This window comes from Physeter macrocephalus, chromosome 13 (assembly GCF_002837175.3).
Source record: "Physeter macrocephalus isolate SW-GA chromosome 13, ASM283717v5, whole genome shotgun sequence".
Taxonomy (NCBI): Eukaryota; Metazoa; Chordata; class Mammalia; order Artiodactyla; family Physeteridae; genus Physeter; species Physeter macrocephalus.
This window is the reverse complement of record NC_041226.1, coordinates 66,188,063-66,204,655: the sequence shown is the minus strand read 5'-3', so window position 1 is coordinate 66,204,655 and position 16,593 is coordinate 66,188,063. Positions and strand designations below refer to the sequence as shown.

Here is a 16,593-nt window from a genome sequence, read left to right as displayed (position 1 = left end):
AAAACTTTTAATTTAAGTTCAGTCAGTACTTTGTGTCTGCATATGTGTCTGTGTATGAATTGAACATGAATTGCTGGGGAGACTTAAAGAGTTAACTGATTATAGAACTTCCTACTTGTACACACCACATGGCTAGGTCAAATCCGAACTGCCAAAGAAAGAAGTCAAGCAAGTTCTCCCTGAAGGGCAGGCCAGCTGGTGAATGAAATCTCCAGACTGATCATGTTATAAGTGAGCTGCAGCATACCAAGAAGTCCGGAAAATATGCAAACAAAATCGTGCTGCTTGATTTTTGCATTATGTCAAATATAAAGAAAACACTGCTCTTACTGAAGAAAATTGTGCTTAACAGCATAAAAATATTCCAATGTAGAGTGATTAGTATGTTTCACTTTTTGTCTCCGTGCGTTTAAGTGAGATACTGTGAGTTAACTGTACCTTAAAGAGATCAGCATGTGGATGACTGACGACTAGACTAGAAACAAAACAAACCCTCAGAATTGTAAAAGATCTGAATAGTCAGCCAAGGATGCCTGGGCTAGGTCCTTTTCGAAAGGGTTGCCAAGAGCACGCTCAGTCCCTCCTCAGTTATTTTTCACTCCACTACCTCTGACTGGATGCATCACCAGTGCAAGAAAATTCGGGAAGCATCTGCTGCAGGCAACATCTGGACCTCCAAGGAAAATGAGCACTTTCTTGCTAGGAAAAGTCTCCAACATTTTTTAGGGTGGGTCCCCTCTTCCTCCGAAGCTCGTGAGGCTCCCCTCCACGTGCGCGCCTCCTTCCTCCTGGCAGAGGATCCCACAGCCGGGACCAGTGCTGCTCCGGCCGGCCAGGGTAGCGGGATGACGCTAGGGGGTTGCCAACGCCAAACAGTGCGCAAACTCGGCGGCGCGCTCCGGACTCGCCGCTCGCCTAAACCTGCTCTCAAGTGAAAAGGGGTGGGAGGAGGAGGATGAGGGGGGCGGACGGGATCCTGTTTAATTCGCGGTCCTGGGGGTGTGGGAGCGGAAGGAGGCTCCGCGGGGCCCTCCTCCCTCCTGAAGTCCTGGGCTCCACCTCCTCCTCATGGCCCCAGATATACACACACTCAGCCGCGGCTGGACATGCACACCCAGCGCCGGCTCCGGGCGCGTGCACACGCAGGTAGCGACACTCACCTGAGCCCGTGCACAGGGCTCCTGTCGCCTCGGGAGCGGCGGACTGGCGGCCTGGGCCGCGGAGGGGCCCCCTGTGCTGCGGGACTGGGGGACTCGGGAGCAGCCCCAGCGCGGACCTGCGAACTGAGGTGATGGCGCGTCTTCCTTAAATCCCTCCCCCACCCCGCACCTCCGCCCTCCAGGCTCTCGCCCGGGAAGCCAGGAGAGAGGGGCCCCGGGCGCGGAGCACACGCGGGCGCACGCCCCGAGGCCAGCGCGCCGAGAGGGGCGCCGCGGCGCCGGCGCAGGAAACTTGGGCGAAGTTAGTTGCAAGTCCCGGGCGGAGGCCCAGAGGACCGAGGAGGGGGCGCGGCCGGTGCTGGGCCCGCCGAGCTGCCCGGAAGCCGGGCCGCGATCCACGCCCGGTGCGCTCCGGGAGCCCGAGTCGGCCGGAGAGCCAGGAGGGGCTTGGAGCGAGCGGAGCCGGCAATGGCTCGAGGGACAGCGAGACGCGGCGCTTCGGCGAGCCACGAGGATTTCCTTTGAGGCCCGGAGATCCTAGGCTCGCCCAAGCCTCATCCAACCTCCTTCCCCGACCGGCAGGCGGAGAGGAAGACCCACGAGGCAGGTGCTGGGGCGCGGACAGCTCCCCCCGCAAAACCCCAGCTCATTAGGGGGGTTCCCGTCAGCGCGCCCTGCCTGCCCCGAGTGAGGAAGACCGGCTGGTGCCGCTGTATTTGTATTTATATCCATTGCTGCGCTCTGCGTTCCCTTGGTGCGCCCGGACCCTCCTCCGTCTCCCCCCTCCTCTTCCTCCTCCGGGGCCACCTCCCCTCCTCCCCCCACCCCCATCAGCTACTGTCAAATGAGAAAGTCACCGAGGAGAACCCAAACACTCCAGCCGCCGAGAGCCCCCTTTGGCACTTGGCAGCGCGCGGCGGCTGATTCCTCTGCTCAACCTGGTGGAGCCTCCGCGACGCAAGTTTCCCGGCTGCTGTGCCTTTAACAGAGAAAAGACCGAGGACGGGGAGAGCGCTGCCCGGTGGCGGCTACCTGCGGGGAGTTCGCGAGCGAACGCGACTGGAGAGGAAGGACAAAAAGAAAGCAAAGGGCAGACTGCCACCGTGGGGTGGGGACACCGCCGAGAAGTTATCGCGCCCCGGAGAGGATTTTCCCGAGCGCTCGGCCGGAGAGAGCGGGGCGGCCAGGGGAGCGGCGCGGCCCGGGGCTGGTCCCCCGGCCCCCTCCTCCCGCGCGGGAGCGACGCCGGGGTGCGAAGTGGGGCGCGGCGAGCGCGGCGGGCCGAAAGGGTCCCCGCGGACAGCCAACATTGATTTCCTCCGGGCCGACAGCGACGGCGCGGGCGGCGGCGGCGGCGGAGGCGGGCTGCAGCCGCGGCACGGCGAGAGCATGTCCAAGCCGGTGGACCACGTCAAGCGGCCCATGAATGCCTTCATGGTCTGGTCGCGGGCTCAGCGGCGCAAGATGGCCCAGGAGAACCCCAAGATGCACAACTCGGAGATCAGCAAGCGCCTGGGCGCCGAGTGGAAGCTGCTCACCGAATCGGAGAAGCGGCCGTTCATCGACGAGGCGAAGCGCCTGCGCGCCATGCACATGAAGGAGCACCCAGACTACAAGTACCGGCCGAGGCGCAAGCCCAAGACGCTGCTCAAGAAGGACAAGTTCGCCTTCCCTGTGCCCTACGGCCTGGGCGGCGTGACCGACGCCGAGCACCCGGCACTCAAGGCGGGCGCCGGGCTGCACGCGGGCGCGGGTGGCGGCCTGGTGCCCGAGTCGCTGCTCGCCAACCCCGAGAAGGCGGCCGCCGCCGCCGCCGCGGCTGCCGCCCGCGTCTTCTTCCCGCAGTCGGCCGCCGCCGCCGCCGCAGCCGCCGCCGCCGCCGCCGCCGGCAGCCCCTACTCGCTGCTCGACCTGGGCTCCAAGATGGCAGAGATCTCGTCCTCCTCGTCCGGCCTCCCGTACGCGTCGTCGCTGGGCTACCCGACCGCGGGCGCGGGCGCCTTCCACGGCGCGGCGGCGGCGGCTGCAGCGGCGGCCGCGGCCGCCGGGGGGCACACGCACTCGCACCCCAGCCCGGGCAACCCGGGCTATATGATCCCGTGCAACTGCAGCGCGTGGCCCAGCCCCGGGTTGCAGCCGCCGCTCGCCTACATCCTACTGCCCGGCATGGGCAAGCCTCAGCTGGACCCCTACCCCGCGGCCTACGCCGCCGCGCTATGACCCCGCGGGGCCGCCTCGCGAGGACCGGTGTGCACACTGTACATATGTATAGGTACGAGCTCTGCGGCCTCCCCGAGCGCCCTCCCGCGACGGGGGCCCCGGTTTGTATGTACATAAGATGTCTAGGTGCCAGGCGGAGGCAGAGAGGCCAGTCGGGGCGCGAGTGGCCGAGCGCGCGAGTGCGCGGGCGAGTGTGCGTGTGAATTCACAGGGTCATTTCAGACCTGCACCCCGGCAGACAACCTTAAAGAGGGCAGTTGTATCTCGCAGCAGTTGATGTTTGCTTTGCACTTCGGAACCTGTTGCGTTACGGCCCACAGAGGTGGAAGAGTAACTTTTTGATATGTTGGGCTTTCCAGCTTTCTCTGTTGGAAGTTTATTGTCGGTTTTGTTTTTGTTTCCCATTATCTTTCTTTTATTGTTATTATTCTTTTCTCCTGGTCGCTGTTGCATGCACTCTGTTCAAATGTTGGGTCTGAAATGGTTGGCACAAGGGAAAAGCTGATCTGTGTCATTAGTTTCTCGGAGCGGGATGGCTCTGAGCAGCCTTGCTCCCTATTTGTACCATTTGAACTTTGCAAATCTCTGTTCTCTCAAGCAGAACCCCCAGGCCGGATCCATTCTTGACCAGTGACCGGCTCGAATCTGGCCTTTTGTGTGTGAGACGATCACGGTTTCTTTGGTTTATCATGGCATATGCAAATCAGAGCAAGAGCTCTTTCTCAAGAGCAAGGACCGCAAACAAGAAATATGTGTGAGATGAAAGGTTGTCAATTGGATTTTCTCCCTTAAAAAACAAACAAACAAACAAAAAACCGCTAGAAGTCTCCCTGAGTCCACTCGCTTGGATTTTTGACACAGTTTACACAGAAAGAGAAAAGGCATTATTCCTATTTTCCCCTTATGACTTGAGTTTCACTTTAAGATTGTAAATGTGTATAGGTCCTTGAAAACATTAAGTCTGAAAATGTGTTATTTGCGTTGCCCTAAATCTGAGTCGGTTTTAGACTCTAAAACATTTTGAACAAATGTCAAAGTTAACTTTTAAAAATTGCGGGACTATTTCAGAACCGCAATTTAATCTAAGATTAAATCAGACTTTTTTTGTCTGAGTGGTAATTATATATTTATTATTTAACAAAACAAAGCAAAAACCAGAATTGTTTTGACAGATGCCTCTCTGTTTCAGCTAGCATTTCTCCAACTCAAACCGTTTAAATAAATGTGTTTTGGAGTTCCCTCCCTAATTAGCTTATTTTTTAGATCACCTGCAATTCATTTGCAAATTATGATAAAACACATTTTAGAGAAAAGAACCTCATTTGTAGCTTTTTTTCTTTTTAAATGTATATATTTTGACTAATGTTTGTGAATGAAGTTGGCTAACATGTATTTAGTTTCATTTTGGCTTTATGTAATATAAAGTTTTAAAAAGTTTAAGTATTGGTTTTAACCTTTATGTGTAAATGGTTTTCTTGTGTGATCTTCTAATTTAATATTAGACGTCTAAGCTATATCTGTAAATTAGAATCCGACTATCACTCTGTTCATTTTTTTTGAACAAAGAGTTTAAATAAAGCCTGAACCAGGGAAAAGAGAAAATCCTTTATTTCTTGTTGAGTTCCTAACAAGATTTTTATCTGAATTGCCCTTACGTGCCTGGTCCAGGTGAAGTGTAAGGTATCCTCCAAAGGCAGCCTTTGTTTCACTTTTGAATAGATTTACTAGGAAATCTAAATCAAGCCATTGTTATTCAGAGCCAAAAACCTGATTTATCACATTTTTAATCGTGAATAGGAAAGAAGATAAAAAAAAAAAAAACCAAGTAGTTGTATTATCTTGGGGGGGGCGGGGGGCAGGGAAGGCATTCATGAACCAGTAGAACAGAGCCCATTGAAAACATCCAGACCGTTTAAAGCATTTCACTAGTTTCCAGTAACATTTTAAGAGGAGAAAGTTGCCTGACCACTTTATCCTGTTAGTTGGAGAGCTCCACCGCTTAAATCAGTGTAATTTGTTCGTGTATCTTTGGCATATTCCTTATTTACACCTTAAGATTTTAGTTGTAAGGATAATCACTGCTAACGACATTTTACAACTTTGGGCCACTTTAAGGCTTTATTCTGTCATGCTAGTGGCATTAAAATAGAAATATAACAAGTTCTAATGGAGAGGGTTGAATTTCCAAGGCTGGACAAGTTTCCACTGGAGAAAGGTTTGAAATCGTAAAGGATTTTAATATTAGAAAAGAAATTATAGGGCGCCAGGAAGAATATCAGAGAAAAAAGAATGAACTGTAGGGACATCTTTATTTTCGCCCCACCAAGATAGAAATTCTCAAGATACAAGACTCAACTAGTCCTACACTAGTTTCTCTACCGACAGAGACCGTCTCTGGAGCTCCACGTCTTTATAAGCGATCCAACTCTTTAAAGCCATTGTTTTCCCCCAACGGAATAATATTTTAAGAACCATGAAAAGTTTTGGAAATGTGAAAAATAGGCTCTGCTGGTTTGACCCTGATTCACTAATTAAAACGATCCCTCTCCTGTTATTCCCCGAGCTCTTTGCAATATTATAAGTTAATTCATATGGTTCTGAGCGATTATGCAAAACTAATTTGGACTGTCCAGGGGTAATTATCCCTGACACGGTTAATTAAATCCTTTCAAGGCTTCGTCTTTCCCTTTTGTAGCAGCCCATCACTTCTCAACACGGAACTTCCTGCGGCTCGCTGGAAATCACCCCAGTCCTGAATCTTAGTCACCTCCCAGAGCCTTCCAGCTCGGCCCCGCCGGCCGAAGATTCCCCGCCCCCTCCCGTCCCCTCCCCTTTCCCTAATGATCGGCGTTTTCTGGGAGCAGCGCTCCGGAGTGTTGATGAACGAGAACAGGACTAGAAAGACGGGTGAGGGAGGGGGGAAGGATGCCGCGGGTGAGCACACGGGGTCACACAGCCAACAGATCGCGCGGCTGTCGGAGTAGTCCACAGGCCTACCGGGGGGACTGGTTTATCACCCCCCGACTCCAGTGGTCTTGCTAACAAGTTGCGCCTGGAGAAAGTCTCCCTCCGAGTTAGACTGTGCAGAAGTAAGGGGGGGGGGTGCGACTCGGGGGCAAGAGGGCGTGGAGAAAGGGCCGGGTGTGTCTGTGAGGGTCAGAAAGTGACCCGTAAATACAGCCCTCGGACTAGGCAAAGAGCTGCGGCGTGCTCGAGATCTGTCTCTCTCTATCCATCTCTATCTCTTTCCCCTCTTCTCTCCTCTCCTTCTTTCCGTCCTTCTTTTTGCTCTTCTACATTTTCGTTCCTCTTTAAGGTTTAAAAAAGCTACCACATTCCTTAGGAAGTCTCTCGGCTGCCTAACGGCTTTAAACAACCCTCACACCGAGGGGCCAGGAGGGTTGCCCTCGGGCTTTGAGCAAACAGGTGGAGTTGTTCTGTTGCAGCCGTAAGGACCAGAGCTGGGGGACGCTGCCGTGCGAGGGATGGCTTCCAGGGAGCAGTGGGGCTGGCTGCCGTTGTCACTTCATTTGACAATTTCCTCCTCCTCTTCTCCCCCGCCGCCACCCAAGAAAGTAGAACGAAACAGCATGGATCTCCCTCTCCCTCCCCGGCTCTGGGTAGCCTAGGCGAGGGGCGCAGAAGATGGAGAGAAGATTCGACCGTCTTCCCTGAGCAGAGAGGGACCCGCGCGCCAGCCAATCAGAGCGCGGCTCGGCCGCTCCCCGCCGCCGCCGCCGCACCCTCGGGGAGAGTGAAGTTCCCGCAACTGGCCCGCCCGAAGGATCCGTGTCTTTCTTGTGTTCACAGCCCAGCAGAGGCAGAGAGAGCGCCAACCAAACTTTATTAATCTCTCCCCGTTCTTTCTCTCTCAGCCCAGTGCATCTCAAAGGTCAGCCCTCTTCTTTTAAAAGACTGATATCATTAATTCACTGACAATCCCTCCACAGCCCCCCCCCCCATTCTTTTTTTCTCTCTTGCAGGAAAAAGAAACGGGGGGGGGATAGTGAAAAGAGGTTTTTTTTTTTATCCTTTTTTTTTTTTTTTTTTTTGTCCTTCAGTGGGAGCGTTTAGACAGTCGAGGAGGTTTTGTCCAGGAACAAAACGCAGGGTTGGGAGGTTTTGTGAGAGCGTTGTTTGTTGAAGTGGAGCTAAGAAAAAGCGGCGGCTTTCTCCTCATTGTGAAGAAACCAATCAGTGGTATTTGGAAAACTGTTAGCATTGTGCACTTCTTCTGTGTCCATTGTGAGGCGTTTCTTTTCACAAGGTTTTTTTTTCAACCGATCCAGCTGGCCGGAATGAATAGCGGTGCAATGTGTACACGCTTTGTCCCTCCGGCCTTCAAGTAGCCCCCATTGAATAGACTAAGTTGACACTGCGTGACAGTGAAACAACATAATAAAAAATACATGAGCCCCTGAATAGGAGCAGGCGCATAAATAAATAAAATGGGTGACCAAAACTGGATAAACTGAATGACAAAACGGTGAAAGGGGAACAAAAAGATATTTAACACGCTAGATTAGCATTAGAATGCGATCTACAAGGCAGAACAATTGATGAATAGGTTTACCGGCCAAGAAAGAAATGGACTAAATGCCCTTTGAATAGATATGCTTTTTGCAAGGGCTTTGAATAGATATGCTTTTTTTTTTTTTTTGCAAGGACTGAATGGGAAAAGGTAAAGATGAAGCTATGCAAATGAGCGGGGGAACTTTTTATATATATTCTTTAAACACACACACACTGCGGGAGGAGAGTGCTGCCTCGGGGTGTTTATAGAAGCAATAATTGCCATTATTAGCATTGTCTGCAACAGATAGAATTGAACAGGTTGGGATAATATAGGGTGGCAGTAATTATTCTTCTAATTAATGGTCCTTTGCTACTTGAAAAAAGAAAAAAGGAAAGAAGTAAAAGTTATGCAGAAGTTATGTTTCCTGTGTCCCTTCGCCCAGCGTTGGAATCTGTGGAGCGGCAAGTCTGGCCATTCCAAGATGCATTCTGATTTTAGAACATTCCAGGGAGCCAATCCTTAGACTCAGGGTTTGGGGCCTGCTTTCCATTTATACTGCGTTTCTGAGAGTCTCATACAGTGTCTGGTACATGGTAGGTGCTGAATGAATAGTTGCGGAATGAATGAACGCATGTAAGTTTGATGGAGGAACCCTGGCCTCCTATGGATGTCGGGGAGGAGGGGTACCAAGGACGGCTTTCGCATTTCACCGCCCCTAACCTCCACCTTATCTAGGGGAGCGGTCCAAAACCGGAGGGGTTTTGTCTCCAGCCTACCTGGGCCGCTGGAAAAGATGTGAAGACCAAACAAGTGACGAGCAACTACTACCCCCCCCCATTCCTCACTCTGTCTTCACCCCCAAATCCGCCCCAAAGCTTGTGAGGAGTCCCATCTGGCTGCGTAGAACATTGGACCCACCCCCTTAAAGAATCAGAATACACTTAAAGCTTAGCTCTTTCTCACGGGCTTCTCCCCTTGGCTCCTACCCCCCTTTCCCCTCCTGGCTTGTAAGCCTTTGACTGAACCCCACGCAACAGGGAACCTCATGCCTGAATTGCTGGCGGAGGCAGGGCGCGAACCCGCGGGGATCTGCGCTGTCCTCGGGCTCCCTTCGCTGCCCCGGAGGCGGGCGTCGGTAACCTTGTCAGTTGTTTTATGTTCAATGGTTGACCGCCAAGCCTGCCCGACTGCTGGGCCACCCAGCCGTCGAACTTTCCAGCGGCTTTCAGCGCTGCGCAAACTTAAATGAATAATGCAAATTATAGACGGCCCAGCTGACACGTCCCTGCGAACGCGCGTAGGTTCAGAGGGCGCTCTGAGCAGCAGCTCTCCCGACCTCCCCGACGGCCGGCGGGAAGCTGGGTTCTGAGAAGCAGTGACAACTGCTTCTGAATTGTTGAGACAAAAGGGGGGGGGGGGTCTCGAACTTTAAAAGCGGTGTTCTCCGCCCCCCCTTCTTCTTTTTAAAGAAGCAGTTGAGCCTTACCAAGTGACGGGGGTCGCGCGGAAGCCTCGCATATTTTAAAGTGTAACCCGAGCCTTCGCGGTTTCGTCTCCACTTAAAACATGCAAGTTCCTAGAAACCGACAAATCTGAAAAACTTGCGAAGGGTTCTATCCGGATAAACCCGTTGGGAGTCACTTTGAGGAGATAAAAAGCACAGAGATTGGGGTGATGGGCATTTGTGGGAGGCAGTGACCTGCTGTTCCAGGTTCCAGGTGGCCACTGGGCCTTTGGAAACCGCCTCGGCGCAGAGCAGGGAAGTGGTACCCACTAGGCAACGACTTCAACGCCTCCGTTTTTGTGACCGCCCCCCCCCCGCACTCTCCCCAGCCCTTCACTGCACGCTTTGTCAGGTAGACTCCATCACCCTTGCCGCGGCTGCCCCATCATTCACACTTGACTGGAGGAAATAAAATCGGCTTTGGTTTTTTAATTCCTTTTGAAGATTTCTCTACCTGCTTTCTACCTCCTTTGGGCTCCTTGCTTGATTGGGGGAGGGGTTATTTAGGGACTTTTTGACAAACAGAAGAAGTTTAGGTACTAATTGTAAACACCCCGTTGCTCTCCTTGAATGTATTTATTATCATATTAGCCGAGACATATTAGACTTGGAGACACATGGCCTATTTACTCATTTCAAGGCTCTAGGCAAAGAATTCTCCTACTGAGATCGACCAGTAAAACTAAATTTCTTAAGGGAAATTACGAGGACGTCTTCAGTCTCTCTTCACAAAATGATATTACTGGATTGTCCATTTCACTTGAGCACCCTCCTCCCTACCCACCTCAGCCCAGCATTTTATTTTGGGATCACCTCAAGGTAATTAGCCACTCGCAGAAAGCTTGAAATCCCGAAAGGAGAGGCACAGCCGAGGATAACAGAGACCAAGTGAGGCTTTTCAGATCGGTTGCTCCACGAGGGCCATCTTTTCATAAGGTCAGGAGTGGAGAGAAGTATGTTTGCAGAAGACGGAGTACCTTTAAAAGGGCTCCCAGGGGGTGGGGGGTAAGCTTTTTGCTTCCTGCAATGTCACCACGGTGACATCCACAGGGAACCCAGCCTGTCCTCCATGGAGTCCCCCGCAGGTACTGCCACTGAGCTCAGGGGACTCTTTAGCTCCTTTCCCATTTGCCCTGTGGGTATTTCATGTCCACAGCTCATGCACGCGCACATGCGAAGCACACACACACACACACACACACACACACACACACACACCTGGTTTGGAGTGGACCCCGGTTTATGTATCACCAGCTGGTAAACCCCGAGCTTGGAAGTAGTCTCCTAGATTCCGGCCGACTGAAGGTCTATGCGGACATCAGGAGTCGGGGGAAATTGTGTAGGATTAGAACCGCGCTCAAACACACACGAATTCTTTTTATTATTATTATTTTTAATATTTAAAAAATTAACTGTATTTCTAGAACACACGCGAATTCTGCGCAACAATCGTTTGCGCACCCGCTCTCCCTCGCTCTCTCCCACTTGGCCGAAGTTTTGGTAATGGTGTTTGTTTTGAACTGGATCATCTAAATGGCCTAGACGGCCCCCCTCTGCCTGCACAGACCGGCTCAGTGACGGGGAGCGAGACAACGCACGTAGGGCCTGGGGGGGGACATGGAGAGCTACTTCAGGGAAGCATAGGAAAAGCGGGTGCCGGGCGAAACGGAAGGAAGGAAGGGAGGGAGGGAGGAGAAAAGAAAAAATCAGGACGAGAAAAAGAACTGCCTTACTACTGACACTCCCTCCTGCCCTCAGGTTCGACACCTGGGGAAGGTGCTGCCAGGGCTGATGAGCGACGCGACACGCCGAACGGCAGGAGGCTAAGGACCGCGGACCCCAGCCGCCCCCGACCCTACCTCCTCCGCCAAGCCCCTGCTGGTTCAGCCCCAACTGGGAAAGGAGACTCTCCCCTCGGGGAGGGAAGGCACCGGTAGGCGATGATCACGCGGGCTCTGGAAGCTTCCGCGTGGCACTGGGGGATCCGGAAGCAGGGGAGGGTCCTGCAAGTGCCCTCACCCAGACTCGGTGACCCCTCCTACAGATGGAGGGAGTCACGTTAGGAAGACGGATCTCTAAAATTGGGGCCAGCCTCTCCCCCACGATATTAACTCCCGCGAACCCACAGTGGGAAACAGACTCTGTGCAGCCTGAAACTTACTTAAGAAAATTAAATCACAATTACGAGGCGACTTTAGAAGAGGGGTCGGTGCCAGCGAGGGACTGTGAAACTCAAGCTCCTTTTCCTTCCCGGGAAATCTGCCCCCGATAGACCCTCAGGACTACCAAGGAGCTCGTCCCCAGCTCCATCGGTGAGACAAGAGCCAGCGGCAGAAAAGAGGCCCTTAGCTAATGGCCCACCGGCTCCTCAGCCAGCGCCCCGCCTCCGGCTGCTCCCCGGGGGGGCCGGGGGGACACAGGCGCCCACAGCTTTGCCCCAGACCGAGGCTTCTCTGCGCTTCTGGATGCCCACTTGCTATTCCTCCTTTTCGGGGGCTCGTTTTTCTCCTGCAAACCTAGCCCTGAGTAAGTAGTTAGGAGTGGCTGATTAATATGTATTCAAACGGGCTGTTTAAGGCGGCGTGAATAAACATGAGCCCGCGGCGGCGGCGCCCAGCCGCTCGCGCTTGCCTCTTCGGACGCAGAGAGCTGGAACAGGCGAGGCTCGCGTTCATGATCCGGCGGGGACAGAGGTCGCCCGAGCCAGCCCGTCATTCTGCGTCCCCACGCCCGGGACACGCCCCCCACCTGGGTACCCGATGCACGGCGGAGGGCCCAGACGGCCGCGCACCCACTCTCCCCGGGGGCTTGGGATACCGTTTCCTCTCTTTCTAGAAAGCTGCCTCGACCTCTATTACAGAGGTGCGTACTTTGAGAACCTGCAGGTGGGGGACGACCTCTATTACAGAGGTGCGTACTTTGAGAACCTGCAGGTGGGGGACGTGAAGGGTGCTCGCCTCACGCCTCAAGTTTTGGGCCAGGGTTACCCGACGCGAGTCTCTGAGCAAAACTGGGGGGCCCTGAACGTGCCCTCGGGTGCGAAGGATGGAGGTCGTGACCCACTGCGGGAAGGAAGACGTCGAGCTGCGGATTCGAGGGAGGGGACCTCTCGCAGAAGATGGTGGATTTCTGATGTTCGCGAGCGGACTGCGCGGCCGCGGGGAGTAATCACCCACCCAGTGCACTTCCAAAGCCCCCGCCATCTCCCGCTCGGAGAAGTCGCCCTCGGGCCTCTTTGTTTCCCCGGAGCCGGGGCGTCTTGCTCTGGCCAGCTGTGAGAAGTGCCGGAGCTGAGTGTGCAAGTAGGCCTCGCAGCCCACGGCCCCAGGTCCGTCTCCTCGCCTGCACACACTGGGCCGCAGGCCTGGGCCGGGCCTGAATCGGCGCCCGCGGCCCAGAGCAGCCCCACGGCTCAGGAGGAGGAGGCTGGGCGTGCTCCTGGCCCAGGCCCCGGGGATTTAGCCGGATCCAGGCCTCGGTGGGCCTTAGGCCTTCCTCCAGCCTCAGACTCACGCAGCTGCGGAAACGCCAGCGCCCCACGTCGCACCCAGGCTGCCACCTTCGCCCCGACCCCGCGTGTGAGCAAAGCAAACTTCCGCACCCCTCAGGGCCACGCGCTCCGGGCGCTGTCCCTGCGGAGCGCAGAGAAGCGCTGGAGGGTGACAGGTGACAAGGACGCGCAGGTGGTTTCCGTGGGTGGGGTGCGCTCCCGCCCAGAGCGAGCGCGCTCCTTGGGGTTTTTTTTTTTTCCCTAGAGCTTGTCCAGGTCCAGCGCCCCACGTCGCACCCAGGCTGCCACCTTCGCCCCGACCCCGCGTGTGAGCAAAGCAAACTTCCGCACCCCTCAGGGCCACGCGCTCCGGGCGCTGTCCCTGCGGAGCGCAGAGAAGCGCTGGAGGGTGACAGGTGACAAGGACGCGCAGGTGGTTTCCGTGGGTGGGGTGCGCTCCCGCCCAGAGCGAGCGCGCTCCTTGGGGTTTTTTTTTTTTCCCTAGAGCTTGTCCGAGGTCAAGAGAATGAGGCCCATAAGAGCAGGGTTTACCTTCCTGCTAAAGCTTGGGGAGATCAAGCCCCAGTTCCGACCCCATCACACGGCCCGCGGCTTTCTCGAAAAGTGTTCCCTGAAAATGACGTGTCCGCTGCTACAGGCTTGGGGCAACTATTTACCACTCGCCCCAGCCTAGGTCCTGGGCCAACTTCACCAGTGAAGTGAATGTAAAGGACACTCTAGTCCGTGACTGGAAGCTCTTTTTCTGCAGGAAGAACAGGGTCTGGCAGCTCTGGGAGGTAGAGCAAGACTTGGAGGAGGTCTGGAGAATTCTGGATGGTTCTGTCGGCTAAGGAGTGCTCCCTGCTGGGAAAGCTCTCTTAGGAGAGGGTCTGGAGTGGGTGAGAAGTAGGCACTTGGGGTCCTGGACTAAGAGATGGGGAGCGGAGCCGGACAGAATGCATGTGGGAGAAATTTCGTCTATATAAGAGCGAGGCAGAGAACCCTAAGTCATCCGGGGACAGGAATGCGCCCCCAGTAACAACTGCTGTTCCAGAGGTCCTGTTTTGTGCCAGTGAGCCTTTCAGATGTCCGAGGTCAGGAAGCACCGTCTTCGTGTGAGTGGCGCCCCCTGGAAGCCATTTCCCCTGTTTCTCTCTAACCTTCCAGTACTTCCTATTTGCAGATGGGAAGCGAGCGGGGCGGGGTGGAGTTTTCCCAAGGTAAGTAGTGGAGCTGGGATTCTAGACCGTATTTGGCGGCCCCAGAGCCTAAACGCTTGTATTGACCTTGCTGCCTCCCAGTATAGAGCGAAGGAAGAAACCTTCCATAGTCTTAGCAACAATCAGATTTCCTCCCCTGACGGCCATGAAAATCAAAACTGAAGCCCTTGATAATTTGCTGTTTTTGGTGTACCCCACTCTCCAAGTTGAAATCCACTGTATCGTGACTGCCAGCAGATCGGTCTGGGGATGCTGTTAGTGAAGATAAAATGTTTGTCTCACTTTTCTGCTTTAACAAAACAAACCATCAAAAAGCCTTTCCCCTTGAACCACAAATGTTCAATGGCAAAAAGGCTTCGGGCTTAATAGGACTTTTGAAAAATGGGAGAAACCCATGCCTGAAAACCCAGTTAGGGAGTGGATTCCTCAGACGATGCCTCATCTTTTCTTCTCTCCCCATCTCCTCTTTGTTTCCTTCTCCTGCTCATACTTCCTTGTGGGTTTTCTGACATTTTTCTGAGTTCAGGTAAGTAAAACTGTTAGCAGATCCTGGTGTGATGCTTTAAATGCTTCGTTGTTAAGGATGTGAGAGGGTAGAGAGCTGTGTTGTGCTGGATTTAGAATCCTTCTGGCTCTGGTGAAGGATACAACAGAGGAACAAAGGAAAATGAGCCCTGGTTCCTCATGTTATCTCCTGCCATTTTCCAAGGTGCTCAGTGCTAATGAGCAAATACTTTCGCCTCCACCCTTACAGTTACCCACTTACGACCTTCTGTGTGCCTTCAGATGCTTCCTTCTCTCCTGTGACTCTGGATGAACAATCCTCCCTCCCGGTGAGGGCTGGCTTCTCTACTTGGGCACACATCTCATCCCCTCTCTGGTAGGCAGCCTTTCAAATGCCCCCAGTGATCCCCACATCCTGGAATGCATGCCTCTGTGTAAACCTCTCCCTGTGAGTGTAGGCTAGAGCTAGTGAATTGCTCCTAACAAATAAAATAAGGCAAAGTGATGGGATGGCACTTCCTGGTTAAGTTACAAAACAATGACTTCCCCTTCTTTCTTTCTCTTAGCTCTTGTTCTGAGGGAAGCCAGCTGCCATTTCCTGAGCTGCTCCATGGAGAGGCCCTTGTGTCTCTGGCCAAAGGACAGCAAGGACCTGAAATCTGTCACCAGTAGAGTTGAGTGACATCGAAATGGCTTCTCACTTGGTTGAGCCTTGACATGATAGCAGCCACGGCTGACACCTTGATTGTAGCCTGGGGAGAGACACTGAGCCAGAGGCCCTCAACAGGTGCTCCTGGAACCCTAACCCACAGAAATCATGAGATAATCAATGTGTGTTGTTTTAAGCCATTAGGTTTGGGGATGATTTGTTATGCAGCATGAGATAACTAATACACCACGTGACATACTAGATATGGCTCCAGAAAATCTCTTCCCTTTCCTCTTGCAATATCAAAAATTTCCCTCTACTAAATCAATCTTGTCAGTATATATACCAAAAAAAAAAAAATTGCTATCCTCTCATTAAAAAACAAATAAACAAAAAACCTCTCATGACCCCATTTTTCCCTCTAGCTACCACTTCTCTGCTCCCCTTTACAGTGAGTTGATTAAAAAACAAAAGATAACTATATTCCCTATCTATAATTCCCTGTTTCTTCTTTTCTCTTAAACTCTCTCTAGTTGGGGTTTGTCCCCCTCCTCCAACACCACTCCACCAAAATCTGTTCTCATCCAGGTCACCAGTGACTTCCTAAATCAAATGGTCAGTTCTCATCTACCTTGATCTACAGCATTTGACAGAGTTGGTCACTCTCTCCTCCTAAAAGCTCCTTGGCTGCATGGGCACCACACTCACCTGGTTTTTCTACTTCCTCGCTGGATACTCTGCCATTTTCCTTTCCTGGTTTTACTTCTCTCCAACCTCTTATCCAGTTTTATCAGGAAAGATAGGAACTCTTTCAGTATTCTCTGCTATAGACCGAATGTTTCTTTCCCTCCCAAGTTCATAGGTTAAATCCTGAGGCCCAGTGGGAAGTGATTAGCTCATGATGGTGGAGCCCTCATGAATGGGATTAGGGCCAAGAGATTCCAGAGAGCTCCCTTGCCCCTTCTGCTATGTGAGGACACAGCCAGGAGAGGGCTCTCTGTGAACCAGAAAGTGGACCCTCACCAGCTGCTGAATCCACTGGCATCTTAATCTTGGAATTCCCAGCCTCCAGATCTGTGAGAAATAAATTTCTGTTATTTATAAGCCACTCAGTGTATGATATTTTGATATAGCAGCTGGAACTGATTAAAACATTCTTCAATCTGCCAACAAACTGCAGTTGTCTTCTTTTTTTTTGAATTTTATTTTATTTTTTTTTATACAGCAGGTTATTATTAGTCATCAGTTTTATACACATCAGTGTATACATGTCAATCCCAATCGCCCAATTCATCACCCCCCCACCCCCATCCCCCCACCGCCTTCCCCC

At 52.9% G+C, this 16,593-nt stretch overlaps 1 protein-coding gene across 1 annotated transcript; it reads left to right on the top strand.

The window, feature by feature from the left end:
* Positions 1–1,142: 1,142 nt before the first annotated feature.
* On the top strand, positions 1,143–5,101 carry SOX21 (SRY-box transcription factor 21). The gene has a single exon (XM_024123216.2). The coding sequence runs from the start codon at positions 2,550–2,552 to the stop codon at positions 3,378–3,380; it is 831 nt and encodes a 276-aa protein (XP_023978984.1). The 5' UTR covers positions 1,143–2,549; the 3' UTR covers positions 3,381–5,101.
* Positions 5,102–16,593: the final 11,492 nt, after the last annotated feature.

Coding starts and splice junctions, on each gene's coding strand:
- SOX21 (XM_024123216.2), top strand. CDS start 2,550: ATGTCCAAGCCGGTGGACCACGTCAAGCGGCCCATGAATGCCTTCATG.